This window comes from Gymnodraco acuticeps, unplaced genomic scaffold (assembly GCF_902827175.1).
Source record: "Gymnodraco acuticeps unplaced genomic scaffold, fGymAcu1.1, whole genome shotgun sequence".
NCBI lineage: Eukaryota > Metazoa > Chordata > Actinopteri > Perciformes > Bathydraconidae > Gymnodraco > Gymnodraco acuticeps.
Genome location: NW_022991444.1, coordinates 262,774 through 288,583, shown reverse-complemented (window position 1 = coordinate 288,583; position 25,810 = coordinate 262,774). Strand labels below are relative to the sequence as shown.

Here is a 25,810-nt window from a genome sequence, read left to right as displayed (position 1 = left end):
ACATGTTTGTTTACTGTCCTGGCTTCACGAGTTAGGGAGCGCTGGATTTGTGAAGAACTCCCCTCATCCCAAACCACTAATACCACAGTACTGGCAAAACGGTAGGAGCCGAGTGAAAAACAAGCGCCCCTCATCCCAATCCACCCACACCGCAGTATTTTTTTCTTTTTTTTTACCCAAAAAATATATTGTATATTATCGGGGCTATTAATACTGGTATCGGGTTTATCGGGATGACGTCATCATTCCTAATATCGGACCGATAATTATCGGGCCGATAATTATCGTGCATCCCTAGTTGATATGTTTTAGTTTTTCAAAATAGTTGAGATAAAGTCATGCTGATGAAGAACTGTGTGATGAATTAAATCCAAACATACTCTATTAGTAGTTTACTGTAGTGTGTGTGTGTGTGTGTGTGTGTGTGTGTGTGTGTGTGTGTGTGTGGTGTGTGTGTGTGTGTGTGTGGTGTGTGTGTGTGTGTGTGTGTGTGTGTGTGTGTGTGTGTGTGTGTGTGTGTGTGTGTGAGCCAAAACATGTCTTTAGGATTCATCTCATCTCACAGCACCTGCTGAGCAGCTAGCAGGAAAACATAAACACAGCTGGGATAGACTGCTAAGTACACACAAACACACACTTGTAGATATGTGCACTCCTGCGTTCACACATACACTATATTATGAATTATTAAAGAATACATATTAATGAGTGTTTGCACAAACACACATGTTCGTCATAAACCCACACATATACAAACACAGCATAAATGGCCATCAATAAATAATGACCTTCTTCATTAGATGCTGCAGGTCAGCACTTTGTGAGTGTGCTGCAGAGACCAGCTACGAGATCAAGCCATTGGCTTTTTGACCCAGTTACGCACATATAGAGTGGTGCAGTAATTATGTATGTTTAGGCTGAGCCAGGAGTAAGCATCACAAGAGCTCCCTCAACTAGAAGCCAACAGGACTTTTCCATTGGATTTTGGAATATTGCAGAAAATAAGCTCTGTGGCAAACACACTTTTAGGATCAGCAGGTTCATCTCCACATATTAACATCACTTGGGGTTTTCTGAAGTGTAAATGCAATTGCTAAAAGTTAAAAGCTAATGTTAGGCTATAAACAAACTACATCACAGTCCCATGAATTCACATCACCAGCGTAAACTGAAGGTGGCTAATGTTCGACGTGATAACTAGTCTCAATTTGTCACTTGTTAGCAACCGCTGTTTTTATGATAAAAGAAGCTTTGGACATTCAAACATGGGATATTGACGTGTGTTTTAATGTTTAACAAATCCTGAAAATCTCCAAAGGTTATGTTTTCTCCAGTTCTTTGTAAGGGCATCCAACCCAAAACAACTTTGACTTTGAGCCGAGGGAACCAGAACTGTTAAAATGCCGACTCATTCCTGCACCACTCTATGGAAGGCAAGCATTGTAATATCAGCACATTCTGCTCCCTCTGAGCAGGTGGATTCATGAATGATATCTGACACAGAGTTTAAGCTTTGGTGAATTGTTGCACCACTTAACCAAGTCTAACTCAAGCCTTTCTTGACATATAGAGCTGTTCATTTCAAAATGTGACTCTTATACTGAGGTTCTTATACTGAAGTATCACAGTTCATGTTTCTGCTCAGCGTCAACTCGGAAATCTCTTTCAGACTACTGCGAAGGTTACCTCAGGTCCAACTCATACAGATTTAAGGCTAAGCAGCCACAAGCTCCTGAATACTGCCAAATCTATAACAAGTTGACACTCTCATGAGCCTAAAGCAGCCATTAATCCACTTTGTCAAGAGCTAGAGTTAACAAAGAACACCACTGTGTAGTATATTTAATTCACAGGCACCGTTCATACTGTGTTGAGAATCCACTATGAATTAGGGAGATTTCACAGCATGGAGAAAACCTTGTGATGGAGCCTGAAGTGGAGAATATCACAAGACGAAAACATATGGGAAGGTGTTTCAGCGGAAGTCATTAAGCGCCTTAAGGTGTGTAATTTTTTGCTGTGTCATGCAGCAAAATGTCTCAAGAGGTAGGAGGGTAAACTGCACCTCATCAAAAACGGTTTCCCTCAATGGGCTGTAATCTAGACAGCATCTGACAGCAATTCACGCCGTCGCTGCATGTATTTATCACCGCACTGCTAGAGAGATTCATCTTTACAAGTCAGTTAGTCTCCCACTGAGTCATAAAAAACTTGAGTTTTTGAAACACGGGAACAATGATTCCCTTGCCCTGAGATTACACCATCTGGTTTCAAGGTTATTTCAGCTGTTCTTAAAGAAACAATGTCAATATCTGGTCAAATAAAGCACTTCAAGATATATGTTGACTTTTGGGACAGAGGTTAATTACCTCATGTTTTCTGGGCTTATACGGTTCCATTTTAGCAGGGGAATAATTTACTGGATATTGGCTCATAATCCAATGACTGTCTTGAGCTCTATTACACCACTAGTGCATATGGTAATAACAATAACACTAAAGATCCTGGATACGAACAGTCAGGAACTATAGACATAGAAGCAAATTAGTTTCTTGGATAATTTAAAGCTGCACCAGAACAGCAGATGGCTAAAGTTAGCAACTTGATGAAGTTTATTTATTTATTTTAATATTTATTTTTTAATTAGCAGCTTAAGCGAGTGTTCTCAACACGTTAGTGGAGGACAAACATAGTAGAAAATTGACCTAAATTCAATAAAGACTCGACTTTAAATTAAGGCAAATGTTACTTAGTTTGCCATAATAGTTTATAATATGTCAGTATCGCATTTCCACGGTTTGTTCCTCAGGCCAAAACCAACGTCTTTGGAACAATACAGATGTATGTAACAGCCAGGTTTTCAACCTCTTGTCTATGTTTTATGTAAAAGCAATTTACTGTAGTGATTCAGAGATTTAGCAAATATGATGCAGTGTTAGTAGTAGTACCCATTTGCAACGCCTGATTTTGCTACATTTAACCATAGTATACTAATATTCTGACACATTTGAGCGGCTGAATGTATGACCTTGCAGTCTTCGGATTGAGAACAGACAGAATCTTAGATGTATGACTATTCTTAATATTACATTTCTACACATTCACAGTAGGGATGCTCCGATCGATCGGTCACCGATCGATCGATCGGCCGATACTCACTCTCTACCGATCGATCGGTGCTCTCTAAACATGCCGATCGCGAGAGCCGATCGCATGACGTAAAATACATGACACTTTTCTCTGTGTGCGGCAAAACAAGCTCGCCAAAATGGCTTCACCGGTCTGGCATTAAAATAGCGGAATGCAACGTGTGTGTGAAGCAGAAATCCTGCAGCTCCGCCCGCCGGACCGGTAAGCGGAACGAAACACACAAGAGTTAGACCTAACACACTTAGCTATTTTATCTACCTCTGGAACAAGCTAAACTAGTTATTATAAATATATTTATTCTTCACTGTCGGGTCACTTATTACTGGATCAGTGAGCTGCATGAGATACGGACAGGCTGTCAGGAGAGAGAGAGAGAGAGGGGGAGAGAGGGGGGAGAGAGGAAAAGAGAGCGCTTCCGCTCATTTCTCCCGTGTTATTCTCCAAAGTGAATGTAAACTTGAATAATGTACATCATTTGAATGTAATAATTAAGTTGATTGTTGTTTGTGGAAGCTCCAGTGAATGAGCCCCATTAACTGAGTTTAAACATCACTTTAAATGGAAGATTTAAAGTGATGTTTAAATCTTCCATTTAGGCCCCGCCCACTCGATCGGATCGGCCGATACTGATTCCGGCGATCGGCCCCGAAATTGGCGATCGGAGCATCCCTAATTCACAGGCTTGTACCTTCCAAAGGTTTTCCCAGAGACCAGCCTTTTACCAACACAGTCGCTGGTCTTTTGCACAGGTGATTCAGCCAGGACAGTTTCATACACACGATAAGAGCCAACTGGAAATCCTCCAACTGCAAGTCACAACACATCGTCTCAGCTGAAAATGAACGGGGACTTTTACCTCCGGTATCCTGAATGCGTGAAATAGCTTCTCTAAACAGGCCACTCCGTAAAATACCCAGAATTCTTAAAATGACCAAATGTATACTAGCTAGGGTACAAGATTATCTAAACCAGTGCTTCTCAAAGTGTGGTCCGCGGACCACTGGTGGTCCGTGAGCGCCCCCTAGTGGTCCGTGAGTATATTGGTAAAATTTCACATTTGAAATAAATAAATACATTTCAGTTTTCCGCACTCTCGCGGGAATATCTCCGCAATGGAGCGAGGTTAAGTTTCACTTTCGATTGCATGATATAGCCCAGCGCAACACCTTCATTCCACATGTTACCACTTGTTTGTACAATTTTCAGGCGATTTGTAATCTGTTCTAGAAAAACGATGTGTTTTTTGTAGGGCCGGGACCCGATTAAAAAAATTAATCTAATTAATTAGAGGCTTTGTAATTAATTAATCGAAATTAATCGCATTTTTAATCACATGTAAATATTTGACCTAAGAACAGTGAGAAGCAATTTTTTTCACATGGATTTTAGTATACCATTAGGCGCATTCACACCGCAGTACTTTTCCCACAAAGGTTCATGAGAATTTAGTTCATGAGAACTCTTTGAACCTGGGGGTGGATTAGGCAAATGAAGCCGCTGACGTCACTTCTTCTTCTTCTGCTTTGGGTTTACTGGCAGGCCGCAAACCACTTCACGCCGCCCAAAGTCCCCGGCCGGAAGTCCCCGGAGTTGGGGACTGACTTCAGTAGAAGCTGCTGGGAGTCCCAGCAGCTTCTACTGAAGCCTTCCGAGTAAATCGCTAGAACGCCGACACCTCCTCATCTCCACCGCTCCCATGTTTTATTTTGTGTTGCCATAAGTTAGTTTCTCTGCGTTTCTGCGCTGGGCTAATGCTAATGCTAATGTTAATAATGCTAATGCGAGGATAATAAAATGGCGGCTTCACAAAACTTTTTGGGAGTTTTACGGGGCGTGGTTTGCAATCCGCCCAGCCAATCAGAAATATAGCTCTTTTTCACAAGAGAGCCGCACGAAAGTCCCTGCTCTCTAGCAGCTCTCTGCTCTCTAGCAGGGACTTTCGTGGGGGTAAAAAGGTTCTCATGAACTAATTTTAGTACCGGCTCTTTTTGGTGTGAACGCGATAAAAGAGGCTACGTCCACGCTAGCTGCTATATGTTTTGCATTGAGGTTATACTTGAGGCTTGATGTGCTGCGGTGATATGCGAATTCCTTTTTGCATAATTTGCACACAACCGTGCTCTTATCGACGCTTCCATCCGTCCGTTTTTTAAAACAACATTTCCCACTGTTGTTCACTGTGGTTTGTTTGTTGTCTGAAGTCATGAACGTTAGTCGGTACGCCTGAAACTCATCCAGTGAGAAACGTTCCGCGGTGCAAAAATAAGTGCGATTAAAATGCGTTAATTTTTTTAACGCGTTAATTTTTGTGTAATTAATTAATCTTAATTAACGCGTTAAAGTCCCGGCCCTAGTTTTTTGATATTTGTGCAGTTAGGTGGTCCGCGAGTGTTTTTTTATTGGTTAAGTGGTCCATGGTATGAAAAAGTTTGAGAAACACTGATCTAAACCATTGTGAGGGTATCATGAACCAGAAAACTAAACTATAACACATATTAAGGAGTATTAATGTGCATGATGCAAGCAGAGCCATTAGAGGCTGGATATTCCCCACTCAGAGGGCCCAAAGCATGATGCAATGTGGGTGATCCATCCACTGAGGCACAAGCTAACGGTAATGAGACTGGAGATACACTGGGGAGATAGAGAGAGAATTAAGCAGTGGACGGATACAAAACACACACACAAACACACTCACACACACATTCAGACACAGCAGCAGCAACCAGTCGCCTGGAAGACTGAATACAAAATGCCTTAGAAATAGACTATAATCCTGGCCAGCAGTGATCAACACCGATAAATATTAATAAACACTATTATGCCCAGAGAAAAATAGAGACAGAATGAGAGAAAAGATAGAGAGGGAGAGGCAAAAATGGAGAGAGAGAGGGGGAAATAACAAAAGAGTCTTCCTTCTATGTGTTATTGCAGCCAATTTTCCATCTGATGTCCACCTTGTGGTTCTGCAGACAATGCAACAACAACACACACTCTCTTCTTATTATCAGCCCATTTCCTCTGTTTGTTTCCTCTGTTGTTTTTCCCCGCCTTTGGAAGTTGGGATAAGAGATGGGAACAAACACCCAAATGAGCACTCTGTGAATGTATACAGAGCAGGAGAGCTGAAGAAAGAGGAGATAAAGTCTTATAAACACACGTGTACACACACACAGATTAGCATCTCCTTCTCTCTGTCTGAATCAGTCTCATTAGTCATGCTCAGGCTGTAGCGTTGCTACTCCGCCTGCTTAAAGAGCTGGAGAGCTAGACGGCAGCCCACAGCCGGCGAAGGTCACCCACCATTCACTTTCACTCCTAAAAGACCAACATCTTCCTGATAATGAGGAGACGTGAAGACGTACAGGAGAAAGACCTGTCTTTTGAGCCACACCTGTCATGGTGTGCAGCAGTAGGAGAAAAGTCTTATTGGAATTCAATAGCACGTGGGACGACTCGGAAACCTGTTGATACCGTGCATCCCACAATCACAACATGGGAGAGTGAAATAGGTAGCCGTGCTGTTTATTGTCAAAGGCTCTTTTGTGAGCATGTTTGCTATTGAACATTTGGTTTCAAAAACAATGTGCAGCAGAGATCACAGATGTTAAAGTGTCCTGTGACTTCAAGACGCTGCAATTGCCAAAATAATATACATAAAACATTTTATTTCAGCATCTACTGTAGGTTACTACTGGCTGGACTGGCTAACGACCCTTCGGATTGTGTCATTTATCACGGTCTGAGCCAAAAGTCGACAATCATGAGAGACGTGCTCAAAATGTGGGATATAATTCCAAAACCTGTTGATAAATACTGTAAGATACCGACAACTGAGCTTTAATGACATAAGACAGCCTGTAGCAAAATTCTGACAGTGTCCAAACCATGCAGACAAAACAAAAATATCTGCAAATGCGACAGGACATTGTAGCACGAATGAATGCTGTAGCTCTCGTGTGTGTCCTGGAATCCTCTGCACTATGGCAGAAGTGGTGAACTTAAACCCGTCATGTCAAAAGGCATGAAGGACATTGTGGAGATCCACATGGACTAACACATCATTCAAATGACCTTCTATGCCATACGTGAATTTAACTTGCTGGGTTGTAACAGGAAAGTTGGAATTGGACTTATTTCAAACCAATTTGAGACAATTTGTTTGTGGAATTGAAAGTCCTGTGCCTGATACAAGTTGTCAATGGGAACCCACTGCCAGGAAAGCTATAGTATAAGGAAGTTATTACTAAACATCTTACATAGATCTTTGCAGGGCACAAGGTTTTCAGAATAATTTCCTCAAGTGCTGTGCACCTTTATGAAGTGTGATATCCTCTAGATTAAGCAGAGGGTTGACTGACTGACCCAACCTTGCCTCGGACTGAGTCGATATGAAAGTTTCCCCACGACACGAGTGCAGAAGGGCTGTCACGGATCTCGTCAGGAAACGCTGAACATGCCCGTACAGAGGAGATGATGAATTCATCACAGCGACGTCCCAGAGCGATCTCAGCTGACACGACCTTGATCGATCGCAGGCAGAACGACAGATGGCCATAAAGGACGATCATGTAACTGTACGCTCATTAGCATAATGCATATACAGTACACTTTTTACTACAAGGCCGCATAGTGCTATCACTGCCCCTATGGGCTTGTGACAGAGATGCAGGGTTGTTAATGTATTAAAGCGTGACACTTTCATATTGTACTTAGCAAATATAACTTAAACATGGTGAATGGGTTTCACAGGTAGTGACTTTACTTAATTCAAAGAAACATTGTTATCTTTTGCATGCCATATGAAGGGGAGGGCCTGCACCAACGCAGCAAATGATCATCCAGTAAGGGAACCGCTACATGTTTGATGTCCACAGATGCCATATGGGCATTCAAATCAGGAAGAAAAACACCTGCTAGCTAATTCTATTTCCCTAAAGTCTGGTCATAATTAAAGGAGTGGTGTCCGACACGGTGCATACAGTGTAATGACATGTTGCCGATAACTAGCTAAATTGACTGAGAATAAGGAGAGAAGATTGACTCAAATAGAAGCTCAAAGAGACAAAAAGTCCACCTTCATGATTCTTTCAAATCAAATCAAATCAAGTTTTATATATAGCACATTTATAAATGATTTTTGGTCGAGCCAAAGTGCTGTACATATAATAAAATTAGCCTACAGTAGAGACACTTTACAGCAAATACAACAGCACAGATTGTTCAGAATATCAGTATGAGAAAAACGACACCCTCTATCCTTAGACCCTCACATCGTACAAGGAAAAACTTCCAGAGAAAACCCACAGTTTAAGGGGAAAATGGGAGAAACCTCAGGGAGAGCAACAGAGGAGGGATCCCTCTCCCAGGACGGACAGACGTGCAATAGATGCCGTGTGTAAATTGAAGAGATAATACTTTAAAATGCTTCATGTCAGTAGGAATGTGCTGCTAGTTTTTTCTTAAATGTGAAGCTCCTTTTCAGGTTATTGTATCATGCTATGAATGTACATTGTTTTTATTACCCTAAAAATGATATTTTACAATCTACAGTTATATATAGGGCTGTGCAATTTAATCGATCCTGCGATATATATCGATATTTAGTTTTCCGAGAAAGTATCGATATTTCAGCCGCGGGTATCGATACATTAAGTCTGATAACTGTGTTCGTTATTCTCGCGTCCAAGAGAAGCTTTAAAAAGGAGACTAATTGAGTCTCTGAGAAGGTTCAAATGTATACTTTAATTAATAAAAAGCGCGGTAATGTTACTAGCAGAAGATGGTTCAGTCAGAAAAACAGCTGTGTTCTGGCTCTCGAGCGAAGGGAAGAGAGCGAGCTCCACCTTTCCAGCTGTCCACAAGGAAGCATATTAGGTCCGTTACTGTTCCTAATTTATGTAAATGACATGTCATCAGCATGTGACTGCAACTTGTTCCTGTTCGCGGACGACTCAGCCCTGCTGGTCTCTGACAGGAACAGGTTGCAGGTTGAAAAAACCCTCAGCTCCGAGCTCGGCAGAATCTGCACCTGGCTCGCCGATAATAAATTATCATTACACCTGGGTAAAACAGAGTCCATTCTCTTCGGTTCGAAACATAATCTCAGCAAATCCGACGACTTCTCAGTTGCAGTGGGCGACATTATTGTCACAAGTAAGAAGGAAATTACATACCTAGGATCTATTCTTGAGGCAAACCTCTCTTGTGACAAAATGGCATCCAATGTAATAAAAAAAGTAAATCAAAGAACTAGATTCCTATACCGGATCTCCTCTCTGGTAAACAAAAACACCCTGAAAACTCTGGCAGGAGCACTCATTCAAGGGTACTATGACTATGCTTGCACGTCATGGTACCATAGCACCTCCAAGGCGCTACAAATAAAACTTCAAACATCGCAAAATAAACTGGTCAGACTACTGCTTGACCTTTCATCTAGAACCCACCTCACCTCTGCCCACTTTGACAACCTAGGATGGCTTAGAGTAGACGACAGAGTACAGCTACTTGCAATGGGCCTGGTCTACAAGATCCACTACACCTCTATGGTACCCATGTACATGTCAAAATTCTTCCCAAAGGTCAAGGAATACCATGATCATAACACCAGAGGGAGCTCCACAAATCATGTGAAACCCAGATTTGGCACAAAAACGGGGGAATACACGTTTCGCAATTATGCCACATCAAGGTGGAATGCTCTTCCCACAACTGTAAAGGAAAGTAAAACTATACTTACCTTCAAAACCTCTCTTAAAGAGCACCTTCGGGGGAGAGCATTGCAAAACTGGCCCCGGTAATGGTACAAATCTCAACCTGTCGTTCAATGGACAGCTTCCCCCCCCCCCCATCTATGTATATACTCGCATTTTAGACTCTGTTACTAACTGTATATCTGTAGACTTGGTATGTCTTAAATGTCCGGTTAGGATGTATTAGAACGAAATCTAAAATGAAAATTGTAAATAAGCAATCTGTATGTAAAAAAACACCTGTATGTAAATTGTAAATAAGCCATCTGTATGTCAAATATGTCTTATATGTCTTAAATGACATGATGAATTGGAAATGGGGGACCCTGATGTAAACAAGACGAAAGTCTTTCTCTGGTCTGCATCCCCTTAACAATTGTATGTTTTGAGCTGTACTGTACTGTACCCAATATACAAGCTGTTAATAAACTTTTCAATCAATCAATCAATGTTAAATATCCTCTGCTGGCTCCTCTCTGTGGGCCGGTTGGCGCTGCTGGGGGCCGGCCCTCCACGTCTCCAATGTTCGTTGTTGCGCATTACAGAGGATTCAGGCATTGTACATTAAATATATAACTAAACACGCCTTTTCTCCTCCTTATCTCTTTCATGACTTTTCATTTAATACATTTTAAACGCTGTAATCAATACTCCAAAAATACCTCACGGCTGGTATCATTTCCGGTAGTTCCGGATGTTGTCTCATGCTACCCAAGTCTGTAAACAAACGTATTCAAATAAACTGTACCTTAATTTAATATTCAGCAATAATAATATCTCGACGTCTATAGTTGTAGTGTTGAAATCAGTAGGTTTCAGTGTGCAACACTCCGTGTCATATCGCTACTAAATTCACCTCTATAGTAAATGGTATATTAGCCACATGCTAAATGCTAACCGGAGATGAAGGATTTTCAGAATAAAAGCTTAACAACTGGTTGTGCACAAGAACTTCTGGTTTTTCAGTATAAAACAGCATTTAAACTGATGGTATGTTTAAGGTACTTTATGCCATCAAAACATTGATTTTAATTTCTAACAAGTCCCATTCAAATCCCCCGTGTTCCTCCACCTGCTGCACCTTTTAATTCTCCATTGTGATACTGCACTTTATGTACTTACGTTTCAAAGGCTTGTAAGCTACAGTTTGCACTGTTTCAATAAATGAAACTAATTTTCTCACCACATCTTTTGATTCATTTTGTCCAGCACTTGCAAGCTGTAGACTCTCTGTCAGAGCCATATATTGTATAATTGATGCTTTCAGTTTTCAGTTGAATTAATTCAATCCAAGTCAATGGAACACTCAAGATGTCACCAAAATCACACTGTCCCTTTAAAATCTTTCAGAAATGATATAAGTGTATCGAATTATATCGAATCGTATCGAATCGTATCGTTGGCTGAATATCGTGATATATATCGTATTGTGAGCTGAATATCGTGTATCGTATCATATCGTGAGATTAGTGTATCGCTACAGCCCTAGTTATATACATGTAATTGATCATGCTGTTGGATTGCTGCCCTGTTAGGTTAGTGCAGGTGCATGTCTATGTGTGCAGCAGGGAGTTACAGTGTTGGTTTTGAAAGGCTACATTGTGAATTTCTAAAATGATTACATCTATCTCTTTTCAATGTAGAACTTTGATTTAACAATGCTCCAGAGTTATTGAAAGTATTTGGATCACACAAGAAATAATGTTACACATGCTACTAAAATGTATTACCCGTAATTTTCGGACTATAAGCCGCGCCTTTTTTCCCATTTTTCGACCCTGCGGCTTATATAACGGTGCGGCTAATCTATGGATTTTTACAGCTAACGGCCACTAGGGGACCTCCTAAATCTATGGATTTTACAGGTTACAGTCCACCACCTTTAACACTATGACCTCTATGACCGGTCCGCGCCCGCCACCTTTAAGCGGTGGGCTCCAGCAGGAAAAGCTGGAGGCCGGAAAAGAGTGAGACAGGTAGCGCGCCAAAGTAAAAGTGGAACCGAGAGTGGTACGAGAGACAGAACGAGAGCAAGACAGACAGACATTACGAGAGCGAGACAGTTTGTGCAAAGGAAGTTTTCATGCACAAACCCTGCCGGTACGTGCGCTGGGAGCGCACCGTTTAAGTTTGAAAGTTGAAAAGTTTGTGTGTCTGAAACGCTATGTGATACAGTACAGTTTACACAGCACAGTACATGTTCTGTAGCTACTATTGCACTAAATGGTAACACTTGAATACGTTATGCAAATATGCAACTTGTTTGTTGAAATGTTAATAAATGGGAGCTTCCTCAAACAGCCATCTCTTTCCCGACAATCCCCTCTGTGCACGAACCCTTACATATGGTAATTAAACATTAAAACACCTGCGGCTTATCGTCCAGTGCGGCTTATATATGTACACATCATTCAATTTAGCTGCTGCGGCTTATATTCAGGTGCGCTTTATAGTCCGAAAATTACGGTACTCGTTTTTTTTGTGTAGCCTAATCTTAATCTCGGATGTGCAGAAATAATGTGTTTAAACCACAATGAATAAAGCTTTGAAAAAAAGCTGTGCAGCATTAAAATGTTGATTTAGCATTTGAACGTTCAAACCTGAGTGTCCTTAATAGTGTACAGCCTCTGAGGAGCAGAGCTATACCTTATTTCTTCTATACCCTCTTTCATCCCTACGTCTTTCCTCATCTAATTCCGATGTACTGTACTCTTCCTTATATCTTTCCTTTGTTCCCTTTCTTATTTGCGCACCCTCCATCCACATCTGACTTTTTGCCAATCTATCCCTCCTCTCATAATACCAACAACTTTCTTTCCCCATTTCTCTCTCCTTTCATTGGCATCATCTGTTCCCTCCACATTGCATTTTCAGATCACACCCAGGCACTGGCTTTAGGCACTAAGTCACTCTACACCTCATCACTCAGTGGAAAGTCAAGGAGAGGGCAGAGAGAGATGGAGAAAGAGCAAGGACTTAAGAGAGAGAGGTGGACAAGAGGGAAGAAGGTGAAGAGGAGCAAGAATGTAAAAAGAGGGAGGTTAAAGGTTAGAAAATGAACGCAAAGAAGAGAGGTCACAAAGAGGTGTTGAGGGAGGAAATAGAGAAGAAAAGGAAGTCAAATGTAGATAAGAGAAGGAGTAGAAGGAGAATGGGCTTAGCAGAATGAAAGAAATCTTTATGCAAAGGATGGGGTTGCAGAGAAGAGATGGAGACAGAGAGGTGGAGAGTAGTCCAGAGATTTATGGCAGGTTGTTATGGAGCACCGTCTGAATAACAGAAGGTGAGACCAGGTGAATTATTCATGAGGATACAGGGCCGTGAGTGTGTGTGTGTGTGACATGCAGGTGACACACACACACACTCTCACAATGTCTCTCAGGCACCCTTAGGCCAGCTCATCTATGAGGAAAAGGAAAAACAAGCCGTCTACAACTTCTGGAAAGTCTGAAATACTGTGGGAAAAGGTAGATGGGGATGAGGAGACAGCTGTTCGCTTTCTAGGTTGAATGAGAAGTCTAATTTGGCTGTGGAGACATTTTGACTTTATAATATTAATTTATGATATGACCATGGTATCAGATTCCAACCTGCACTACCTGAAACATTGACTTTGAGTTTGTGTGTGCAGGTATGCACTTCAAACTACTTTGTTATTCTAGTTCTATAATTCTGGATTGACGAAGCCTATGAGAGAACATGTACTTCATGTTGCACCAAATGTGCACTTACACCGACACTTTGGTTGCTTTGGCTCAAACCAGAATGGAAAATTTAACTTTTGTCCAAATTCCTACTTTCCATAACTTCTTCCTCATTGTTGGTGTCCTGCCATCCTAACAGGGTGGAGATTCTTGCTTTGGCCGTGACAGTGTGGTGGCTAAATGTATTCAATGTTCGGAATAATGTTTTAATTCACCCGACAATTGCCGTTAGGGGTATTTCCAGAATAGTTCGGCTTCAATTATGTTCTCTCTACAGAAATTCTGTAAATACCGCATAATTATTTACACTCTAGTCCTCACAGTGGGTTTTTGTTAAACCAAGCAACAACATATTTCTCACCTTAGTAAAGAAATGTAATTAATGGAGTAAATGCTTCAGAGCTGGGCAGTTCCTCTGCAGACATGCTTAATATAAACACACCCTAAAACCCAAGACCACTAAAATGTTAGTGGCGGTCCAACACAAACTTATTCCGAGAACTGTACTTGAAACTAAGAGGGAGGTAAAGTAGCCTATTCTCCGTTTAATTTCAAATAAACACATGTGCACACAAAACCAAGCCAAAACTATCAGGAATTTTAAAAAAATCATGAGAACTGATGATCACAAAAAACGTTTTGAGAGCTACTGTGTCAAACACTCACCGAGTTGATGCAGGCCAGCTCCTTGTTGAGCAGCCAAGGCAGGGAGAGCTTCCCCTCTCCTCTGTAGCACGACTGAATCCTCTTTTTAATCTTCTCCTTTATCCGTTTCATAGTGAACAGACACAAAGCCGACTCCTTGGGAGGCTTGGCCCTGTTCTTCTGACCCTGCGCGAACACAGTGAACAGAACCTCCTCGTGCTCTTCAATACCGAGCGAATGAGCCAAACGGGCCCCCGGCCGGGCCAAATAAGCATCCTGAACCAAGCGGTACTCCACTCCGTCCTTGGTGCAGCCGATTGGGAACTCAACGTAGGAGTAGAACTTAGGATCGTCGACGCATAGGCGGACGATTTTAGAGGTGAAGAACTGTTCGCTGCTTGCGTCTGGCGAGGTGAGCTGGGTGTCGAGCTGTAAGGTGAGGTAATATACAAACTGCTCGCTGTTGAAGCCGTAGATGTAGTAGATGTCGAATGCCGGGAACTTGGAGAGCGTGTCTGAGGGAATCTTCAGCTGCGAGGAGACAAACTCGTCCTGGTAGACGAAGCTGAACATGTCGGCGTTCTCCTCGTTGGACATCAACTTGCGGCTCGACAGCGTAGGGAAGTACTCGGATTTCCCGTCAATGGGAGTACCGACAAAAAGTTTCCCACCTCCGCCAAAAAGATCCGGGGATATCACGACACCTGACATGGTGCCTGCCTCTGCAACGCTGGATAGATAATGCTCTTTGCGGTGGTGGGGCTCACCGAGCTTGAACAAATCATCCAGACGCAGGAATTGGCATATTCCCTGGGAGGTACTTCCACAGGCGATTAAGCGGTTGTGGGCAGCATCAAGGAGCAGGAGTTTATTGATGTTCGAGGTCTGCACCAGCTCATGGGGGCAGGACTGGACTCCGGGCGGGGGGTAACAGCGAGGGTTGTCTGTGACTGGGCCAGTCACATGGTTTCGGAGCTTGGTCAGGTTGCTCGACAGCTTGTAGATCCAGTTGACGGCGCCAAGGTAGACCTCGCCCGTTTTGTTGTGAACCACCAAATGTGTGAGACCTCCCTCCGGTGGGAAGAAGGTGAGGAGGGAGGAGGAAGGAGTGGAGGTGGAGGGCATGGACAGGGAGGGGGAGAAGAGATGGAGGAGGACGGGGAGGATAAGCATAAGATGATTGGAGTGGGGGGACATGGTGGTGAGGGGAGGTGTGAGAGTTGGTGTGTATTTGTGGGTGTGTAAAACTCCACAGGGTCAGTCAGTGACTTTTAAGACTGCAGGGTCTGATGATGCAAAGCAAAAGTTTCCAAGCAATCGTCTTCCTCTTTTTTTCCCTCCTTTGTCGGCTGTTGTTTTTATAACCTCATCCCCTGATCTTCAGCCTTGTCCGCCACCAGCCCTGAGAAAGAGAAACAAACAAAAATATTAGCAAACAAAGATGTCAATATATTCATGGGCATGTGTTTTGCACTTTAAAATATCTGACTAAAAAGGATTAATTTGTGTGTATCGAAATGACACCGCACTAAATATTCACCCACAGACTCAGACTCTGAGGCCTCGTTGCAGAAGTCCAAAAAAACAAATGAGGGCACTATCGGCTTTGTTTTATTGACTTCTCGACTCTTGGCTCGCTCCACTGTGTGGAGTGCATCTTTTAAAAGAAGACAGGGCCAAACATCGCTCTTCTGCGTATTGATTGTCTGGAGGTATTAAAGGATCTAGCAGACGGGGTGTGCATACACAGACAAAAATACATACACACAGAAAAGCAACTTGTGACACTTTACGCTGTAGCCTACAGTATCCCTGAATGCTGTGAGTGGCAGGTGAAGATTGGGGGTTCAAGCGCAAAGCAACACGCCCTACATACTGAACCATCAACATTGTTTTTGCTACAATTACCATCACTGTGAGATGAGAACAATGGATTTTACTAAACAATGTTACCTGGTTGAGAGGAACATGCAAGCTTATAGCATTCAACATTTAGGTGGACCTCGTTTCTGTCACAAAATCACCAGAAGACCTTTGAAATGTCTTACCAACAGAGACCAGTTCAGACAAAACCTATAAACCCATGGTTGGCAAGAAGCAACACAGCAACCCTCTGGTGTGGCTCAACAAAGTATGAATTGGTAGAGTTCACATATAGAATACAAAAAACAGATTGGTAAAACTCGCATACAAGAAATAACCAAAGTTAAAAGATGTACAGGTTTCATAATAAATGATTGGGATGAGGATGTATTTTCTATGTATTGATGCACCTTACAATATGAGTTACGCCTGTCAAGCAATTATCTGTTAATGGCACAGTAACAACATATTATTTCCCAAGGCTACGTTCATTGGGAAGCGTTTTAAAGCAACCACACACACTCTGTCCAACCATCTTTTCATTAGATCATTGGTTTAAACTCGGCTAAATAAAGAGCACAAGGCTATGGCCTGTTTCATAATGGAGTTTGGTCAGCTACTTATTCTTGTCTCTTATTTCTGCTGCTGTTTCTCATTCCTCCCTTTCATTACATTCCTCTCTCTCCCCCCCAGACACTTCACTTCTTGTCAATAGGGTCTTTCATCTGCAGCCCAGCCATGATTACAGTGGCCCAGATGACGATGCTGTTGCCTGTCTCATCAGCACAATAGAGCTTCTGTTAGTAGACACACACACAAACGCAAAACATGTGAACATATGACACACTCGTACAGTATGTGGTCCACAGGATTCTTACACACTGTCACATATTCTAATGATCTCAACACTTCAAACATAATTGACATTAAACAGACCTGCCCATACACACTCATGCCCCACCCATGCACAACAGAAGGAAGGGAAATGTCTTCAACACAGAGAAAGAGGAGATGTAACTAACTTTTCCAGTAACACTTTATATTAAGGTACACAAATTAACCATCAACTAGTTGTTAATTACCATGCATATTAGCAGTATATTGGCTCTTTATTAGTCATTATAAAACACTTATTAATGCCTTATTCTGCATGACCATATTCTACAAGTAATAAGCCATTAGTTGAGAGTTTTTCCTCAATAACCCTCTAATTAGTGCTTATTTATTGCAAGTAAGGAAGTTGTTGTACATGAGTTTTGGTCTTAATATGCGCTGCTCAATATGGGCCTAATAAGGCAGCAGTACCACAAGAATAGTAATTCTCCCATAATAACACTTAACACATATGATCTATTCTTATGTAACAAGACATGAAACTATAAGTGTTAATTGTGTCTAAATAACTCAAAATTAGGTATTTATATCTAAGAACATGTTCCCTATTCTAAAGTGAAGTCTTGTTCATAACCAATAAGCTATTAGTTTGACTCTAATTGACCTGAACAGGTTCCCTATTCTAAAGTTGCCTCCTCTTCACACTTTGTAAATACATTATAGAACACAACTACTGAAATTAACCTCAACAGTACATGAACAAAGTAGGCACATGTTGAAATATCTGTTTTATTAATGAACCACTAAAGAGAAGTTCAGACACATACAAAAACATGTCAAGTTTCTCCAAGGCTGAGAACACATAATGCAGCCTGAACTTTTTTAATAAAAACAGATTTTGTTTTAATATATTTTATGTATTTGTGATCATACTGTGTGACCTGCTTGTATGTACTTACACAATAGGTGTACTGTTCTCTCTATGTGTTGTACTGTCTGTGTGAACATAGATTAAACAGCCAGCCAAACTCTTTTGAGAGCCAGGGAATGAGCAGCCATGCTCCTTTATTGACTTATTTGCAGTCCACTGACATTCAAACGGAGTGAAACTATACAAAAATAAGTTACAAGGCACTTAATGATCTCATACATGCAAGTGTAACATACACAGATTAACACATAGGACCGCTAAGTGTACAAAATGTAAATATAGCTAATGCTAGCTGTGCAATAAGCATGTGTACAGGCTAGTATGGCTAACGCTAGCATGTATGCTAACGCTACCGTGTATGCTAACGCTAGCGCGAATGCTAACGCATTTTCTCATGGTGTTTAAACCGTTTAAACATCTCCAAATGTCATCACATAAACACAATACATGTTACTAATGCTTACAGTGTAAACATGTAAGGCTTACACTCACACTTACAGTCATTGCTTTCTGACGGACTTGACCCTTTACTCTTCAGGTTGCAAAGGGAACATTAGTAGCAGTCTACTCATGGATGTCTACTGCCATGCTATTCAGTTCACTTTCTCCTACTTCCTGTAGCCTACCCGGTTTCCTGTCTAACCTTCAGTACAAATTTTACAAATATATAAATGTTCAAATATGAAACATACAGGTCAATATCACCTTGCTATTGGTAGCTGAACTGTCAATACCCCAAAACATATTCTTAGATATAAATACCTAATTTTGAATTATTTAGACACAATTAACACTTATAGTATCATGTCTTGCTTATTACATAAGAATAGATCATATTTGTTAAGTGTTATTATGGTAGAATTACTATTCTTGTGGTACTACTGCCTTATTAGGCCCATATTGAGCAGAGCATATTAAGACCAAAACTCATGTAGCCTACAACAACTTGCAAATAAATAAGCACTAATTAGAGGGTTATTGAGGAAAAACTCTCAACTAATGGCTTATTACTTGTAGAATATGGTCATGCAGAATAAGGCATTAATAAGTGTTTTATAATGACTAATAAAGTGCCAATATACTGCTAATATGCATGTTAATTAACAACTAGTTGATAGTTAATGTGTGTAGCATACCTTAATTTAAGTGTTATCACTTTTCCTAATGACATGTTAAGATAAGCTATTTTTGCAGCATTTTTATCTCATCTTGTCTGATATAAATTCAATAAATAAATGAAAACCAAGCAGCCAACATGGAATAAATGGACATATACAGTAGCTTTAGTAGTTGGTGGAGCTGAAGATGCCGGGAGCTGTTTGACTAAACTGGGACAATCTGAAAAGGAAGAAAAACAAGTTGCTGATTTAAAAGTTTTTGCTTTAATGTCTGAATTAGATCATAAGCTTCTTTTTTTTTTAGTTTATGGATAAGAAAATTCGTTGGAAAACTGACAGTGGACAAGAAAAAAAGAGAGAAATGGGACAGAAATTATATAAATGGGAACTAACTTTCATCCTAACTATGCGGCTATGAAATTGTGTATGTGTTTTTACCAAGAAAACCTTGAATTACAGAGCCTTTGCTTCTTTGTGTGTGTGTCAGGGCCATTGTGAAGCCCACCTGCCACATCAGATGAAGCTGTTGAGGCCTTCAGGTCGGTCCCACACTGATTTATTGCTGTTGGCACATCGATTGCACACACAGGCGCAGACCTTGGCCAAACACTTAGGCAAATGTATACACACCACTTCTTTAGCATGGAGGCCACATCCATGCCTGAAAATGTGTCTATACTGTATGAGTGTGTGTGTGTAAGTGTGTACATCCTGCATCTTTTAAATCTTATTTCTACAAAACACACGCAGACATACGTCCAAACACATCGGCCTGTACATGTACTGCACTCTGTGTACACAAAGCATTTATATTGGTAGCCCAACTGTACAAACCATAGAGGGAAGCATAAATATTCACATGTATACCTTTCCATTTCAAACACATTTCTTCTGGATAAAGTGCAGTTGGGAGAGAAAGTGGGGACGAAATGAACGCAAGAATGAAAACATTTGGTACCCCTTCTTATGACTGTGTTGGTAAAATCATACGCCAATATGTTACATTTTAACATTCATTCCATATCCTTGATATCAGACCATAGTCTAATCCACCAAAAGTACCAGTGTAAGCCAACATGCTTACTAGTTAAGTAGTAGGGCCATTGACAACTACAGTTGACTAATTTCACACACTTTCTTTAACTAGTTAACGCAAACAATTGTGCTAGTTAACTAGTTTACGCCCCTTTTTACCTTAATAGTTAACTAGTGAAGCTCAGAGAGTATTCTAGTTGAAGTAATGAAATGCAAAAGCCTCACTAGTAGCACTATTTAGATAGCATTTTATTACTAGTGGCACAACTTCTAGTACTACTACTGGCAGAAGCATTTCTAGTGGCACCATATAATTTAAACAATTGTCACTATTTCATGAGTCAACTAGTAAAAATGTCTTCTAAAATTCACCAGTTGACAAGTAAAACTCCTAGTTTAACCTAGTTAAAGTTTAAAAACTAAATAAAGTCTGCTTTGACACTAGTAGTCAACAAGTGAAGCTTAAAAGGTATTAACTAGTTTACTAGTTAAGTCCAAATGTCTCTCACACGTGTCACTAATTAAGGATCCTAGTTAAGTAGTGTAAAAAAGTTTGCTGAATCCATGTTTGACTTGTTCACATGGCTTTTGCAGCTCAGTAGTTAAGCTGTAGACTTTCAGTGTCACTAGTTCAGTCCAGAAGCCCATCAGTGTGTCAAAAAGCTGATAAACTGGACTTCAGTGTGGCGGCTTGCATCACTAGTCGTACCAAAGTGCCACTAGTTTCTGAAAAAGGTGACACATCCAAGTTTTTGTTCAACTAGTAAGGCAGAAGGCTAAAGTAGTCGGACAAAGGTTCAACTAGTGCTGACAAAGAGCTGACTTGTGGAGGAAACTGCCGTCTGATAAAGGATACGAAATGAACACTATGGCTTGTCATAAAAGCAGGATGCTTGTTTTTCTACAAATAATCAGCAGCCACAGCTAAAACAAATTATAAATCTCAACAGAGGTTATTAAACATCACTCTGGATGTATACCTCATGCTTAAAGTTAAAGCTCTTTCAAATCTAGCACTGAAGTTTCATTTGAACTTTAGCCTTGTTTACAGAAAAAGTTTCAAAGCCTTGGTAATCAGTCTGCAACTCTATGATTTAACAAGAAGCTCATACATGCAGAAATCATTGGATTTAAAATAAATGTGTATCGGCTTTTCTTCAGCCTTGAGCTGGTTCTCTGGACAGCCTGCATCGAGCCCCACAGTGAGGGCCTCTCAGACTGCTGATCATGTGAGCCTACAGGCTACACACATGATCAGCAGCATGAGCCGTGTTCACTGCAAGGTAGGGCCCAGAGAGCAGTGCAGAGGCAAAGTATCGAGTGGTGCAGCAATGAGTCCTGGAGCCCGGAAATGAGTTAGAATTGTACCACTTCCAGTGCCCTCATCTCAAAGTCAATGTTGTTTTTTCAACTGCTATTCGTCTGAAATAAGATCTGTGGTTAGCACAAGCTTAACATTGTCTGAGTTAACACCGTACTCATTAATGTCCAAAGCTCCTATGAGTCTTAGACACAGCCGTTGCTTACAAGTGACTAAATTAGACTACTATAGACATCATCAGAAGAAGACAAGTCTGCATTTAGATTAGCTGTGGTGACGTGAAGTCATGTGACTGATGTAGATTGTTTATAGCCTAACCTTATTCTAGGGATTGCATTTACGCTTCGAAAATCATAGAAGTAATTTTAAAATGAGATTATCCTGATCAACACACCATGTAAGTATCATGAGTGCATGTTTGCCAGAGCTTATTTTCTTCAAAATTCCTAAATCAAATAAAAAAATGATTGTATTATAAAATATTGTAGTGCCCTTGAGATGCTTACTTCTGGGTCGGACTACAAATATATGTCATCAATAGGCGCTTTCACACCGCAGTACTTTTCCCACAAAGGTTCATCAGAACTTAGTTCATGAGAACTCTTTAGTTCTCATGAACTAAGTACAGATCGCGTTCACACCATACGTTCACACCGGAATAAGTCCCTGGGGGAGGATTAGGCAAATGAAGCCGCTGACATCACTTCTTCTTCTGCTTTGGGTTTACTGGCAGGCCGGAAACAACTTCACGGCGTATACTGCCACCATACTGCCACCATACTGCCACCATACTGCCACCATACTGCCACCATACTGCCCGGCCGGAAGTCCCCGGAGTTGGGGACTGGCTTCAGTAGAAGCTGCTGGGACTCCCAGCAGCTTCCAGAACGCCGACACCTCCTCATCTCCACCGCTCCCATGTTTTCTTTTGTGTTGCCATAAATTAGTCTCTCTGAGTTTGTGCACTGGACTAATGTTAATACTAATAATGCTAATGCGAAGATAATAAAATGGCGGCTTCACAAACCTTTTTGGGAGTTTTACGAGGCGTGGTTTGCAATCCGCCCAGCCAATCAGAAATAGGAACCTTTTTCTCCCACGAAAGTCCCTGCTTTCTAGCAGGGACGGAAAAGGGGGTAAAAAGGTTCTCATGAACACATTTTTGTTCCGGATTTTTTTGGTGTGAACGCAACATTTCGGAACTATATCGGAACTAAAGTGGAAAAAGTACTGCGGTGTGAACGTGCCTAATGCACCACTCTACTCAGAAATATATTCTGTTCAGAAGTAGGGTCAAAGATTCCCATGGGAGCCTGCCTGCAGACCTCCACTCTCAGGACAGTTCCGGTGCAGGCTGCACTCTCAGGACACCTCCACTGTCAGTACAGGAAGTGACGATGAAGGACCCCTCTCAAGATTCCTACTAAAAGTTACATTTGTATAACATTTTCAACACAGCCATAGTTTCCATTGCTTTCCATTTATTCTGTTGCTTTGCATTTTTTTAGCAGTGCAGGAATGCCTCTGTTTGGCATATTTCCCGGGAAGATGGGACTATACATCAAGACAGGCTCCATTCATTTGGCAGTGTACGCTAATATTTTAAGCGTTGGTTTTGATTGGTTCTGTTTGGTTTGATGTTGTACTCCGTCTTGTGTGCCAATCACATCATGAGCAATCAACGTGCATTGATCTAAGACACCTGATTCAGAACAAAATGCCAAGGCAGGTGGAGAGTAAGATACAAACAATGCTGGATTTAAAATAACAGCTTTGCAAATGCTTAACTGCAGCAAAACAGACGGCTCAAAGTAAGCTGCAAAATGTTGATCTGATCAATTCCCATCTTAAAACTTTTTGCAACAGATGGCTGCAAAGTCAAAGTTCCAGGTCAAACGGGAACAGTGGAGGAGGATATATGAGAACGGGGGAATGAGGCGGACACACACTTTGAACGTGAGGAGATTTCTACTCGGAATCCATTTTCCGCAATATTGACAGGCGCTAATACTGCAGACTGTAGTCGACTCACACTCTGCTCTCATCGCTTTTACCACATAGATAGAGATCAGACAAGACAAGGAGGAAGGGAGAGGCTGAGGAACTCAAATTGAATTCAGTTAAATTGAAAGTAAACAGTGATTGTTATACATTCTGCAAAACAGTGAATCTAGCATTGTAAATAAAACTAACCAGTCAGTAAATTGAATTGAATTAACACCATCAGGTTCGAACTTTGTCATTTACTCAGTGAGATTATCAGTTCTAACAGGCTTTGTTCACACATTGCACATCACCGGAAAGTAAATAACATTTGGAAACTCAATAGAAGGCTTTTATGTGGGGGAAAAACACTTTAGTTGTCATCGACTCAGAGCTATTGGACATGACGCAGCTGTTTATGACTAAGATGCAACCGCAAAACTTCTTAATGAGCAAACTACTTGCTAAAATTGACTATTTGTTGTCAATTGATGTGTAACGGAACCTAATAACACTGTTTACCTTTTACACTATCTGTCTATGCTTAACACATTGTTTCATTCAGTGTTTCTAATTTAAGGTAGACCGCTATGGCTGTCAAAGCAAATTACAGAGCCTTTATTTTAATTCCTTCAATTTGTGAGGTGACTTTAAATCCATACCAGGTTTCAACTGGCACAGGATGATGCCTTTTAATTGCATTTTGTCATGTTTTATCTGTTGTGGAAAAATAATTGGACGACACTGATGACAATATGCCAAGTCGTCTGAATTAATTGGACCCGATGCCTCTACTTGTGTGGGAATCTGTGTGTGTGTGTGTGTGTGTGTGTGTGTGTGTGTGTGTGTGTGTGTGTGTGTGTGTGTGTGTGTGTGTGTGTGGTGTGTGTGTGTGTGTGTGTGTACATGCACGCTTAGTTATAGTATATGGCAATCATTCAGCATCAAATAATTCCACGTGGTTAAACAACGACACACACAAACACACACACACACACACACACACACACACACACACACACATACACACACACACACCACCGCACTGTTATTCCAAACAATGATAGTGATTAGAAGGAAGAAGCAAACGATACAATGACTTCACTTCATTCATTACGCAAATTCAAACACACACACGCAGGGAAACAGATGCTTACATATTGCAGGAACATGCATACATGAATGCATTGTAAAACACGGCCACACACACAAACCTACCCAGAAATACATCCATATGCTTTGAAACCTACAGAAACAGACACAATTACAGACCTCATGCATGTGCACCCACAGAAACATTAACAGGAGCCGACCTCCAACAGATGAAGCTCAGCCATTGCTCCTTCAGACAGCGCAGTGCAAATCTACAGTGAAGAGTGCTGAGTGGTTGAGCCTTAATCATTCTTAATCTGAAGGAGGCTCCTCTGCAATACACACATCGCACCTGCAAGCCCCCCCGACTGGAGGGATATAAGGATTTTTCAGATAAAGTAAAACCTTGACAATTGTATCACGCTTGTTATGTGCACCGTGTGAGGACTGAATACCCAAGGTCGCCAACTTTTTAGATAATTGATTAGGCTTTAATATAATTTCATGCAAAAAGAGCAGAAAATGGCATTTATAGCAATTTAAAATGAAAGACAACTTCCTGCTGAACTATTTTCTTCATATTAAAATGAAACTATTTGGATTTTGGACATGATGGATTCACCAACAATGAAAATAAAAGTTGTATTACATTTTTTGGTGTACCTGATTTATTTTAATCTGCCTCTTCTGAGTGCGGATTGGTACTCTCACTGGGCCGACTACATTGTCAATAAGGTAGGCACTTGTTATTTATTTTACACATGTAGGTGTAGAGGGTGTAAGTATTAAAAGCAATGGAGTGAGAGTTTTCCCAATTAAGCGGAGGGGTAAGTCATGCCTCTCGCTCGAAACCCCTGTAACAATTATGTAAGAAAATGTACATATTTTCTGTTAGAAAATTAAAATGTCTGTTTAATGAATACTGAGTACTTTTAGCCTTTAAAGAAAAATCTAGAACAAGTCAAAATTGACAATGACAATAACTGTCTTGGAGGGAAAAAACAAGGTGATATTATTCCTAGACTGGATAGAATGTTTAGTACAACTTATGAAAACGAGATTGATAAAATATGACCAAACTTGGAATAGCAAACAAATAGCTGATATAATAATATTAAATACAATAGCATTTAAATTATAACATTTTAATATGTTTAATGTAGTGCTGTTTTTGTGTGTTTGGTGCTCTCTGACTCTCTATCATGTCATACACCAGAAGAGTTCCAAAGCACACTCCAGCACAACAATATGAAAGTCACATTCTATCAGACTCATTGAAAAGTTCATGGTTTTGTTTGGATTCTTTATCTACAGAAATGTCAATAGCAACTTCTGTCCATAGATGTGATGATGAGTGTGCTTTCACCTCCTTTGTTGCT

General features: G+C 40.9%; 1 protein-coding gene across 6 annotated transcripts in view; it reads right to left on the bottom strand.

Moving 5' to 3' along the window:
* Positions 1–25,810, bottom strand: part of LOC117532877 (plexin-A1-like) — a 294,410-nt gene that overhangs the window by 242,074 nt on the left and 26,526 nt on the right. For 4 of the 6 annotated variants that reach the window (XM_034196449.1, XM_034196453.1, XM_034196454.1 and 1 more), the window contains exon 2: positions 14,276–15,656. In XM_034196449.1, the coding sequence (XP_034052340.1) occupies positions 14,276–15,451 (1,176 nt within the window). In that variant the 5' untranslated portion in view covers positions 15,452–15,656. Of the gene's footprint in view, positions 1–14,275; positions 15,657–18,374; positions 18,462–25,810 lie in introns of those variants that run through there. The other 2 variants (XM_034196450.1, XM_034196452.1) reach the window with 2 other exon arrangements.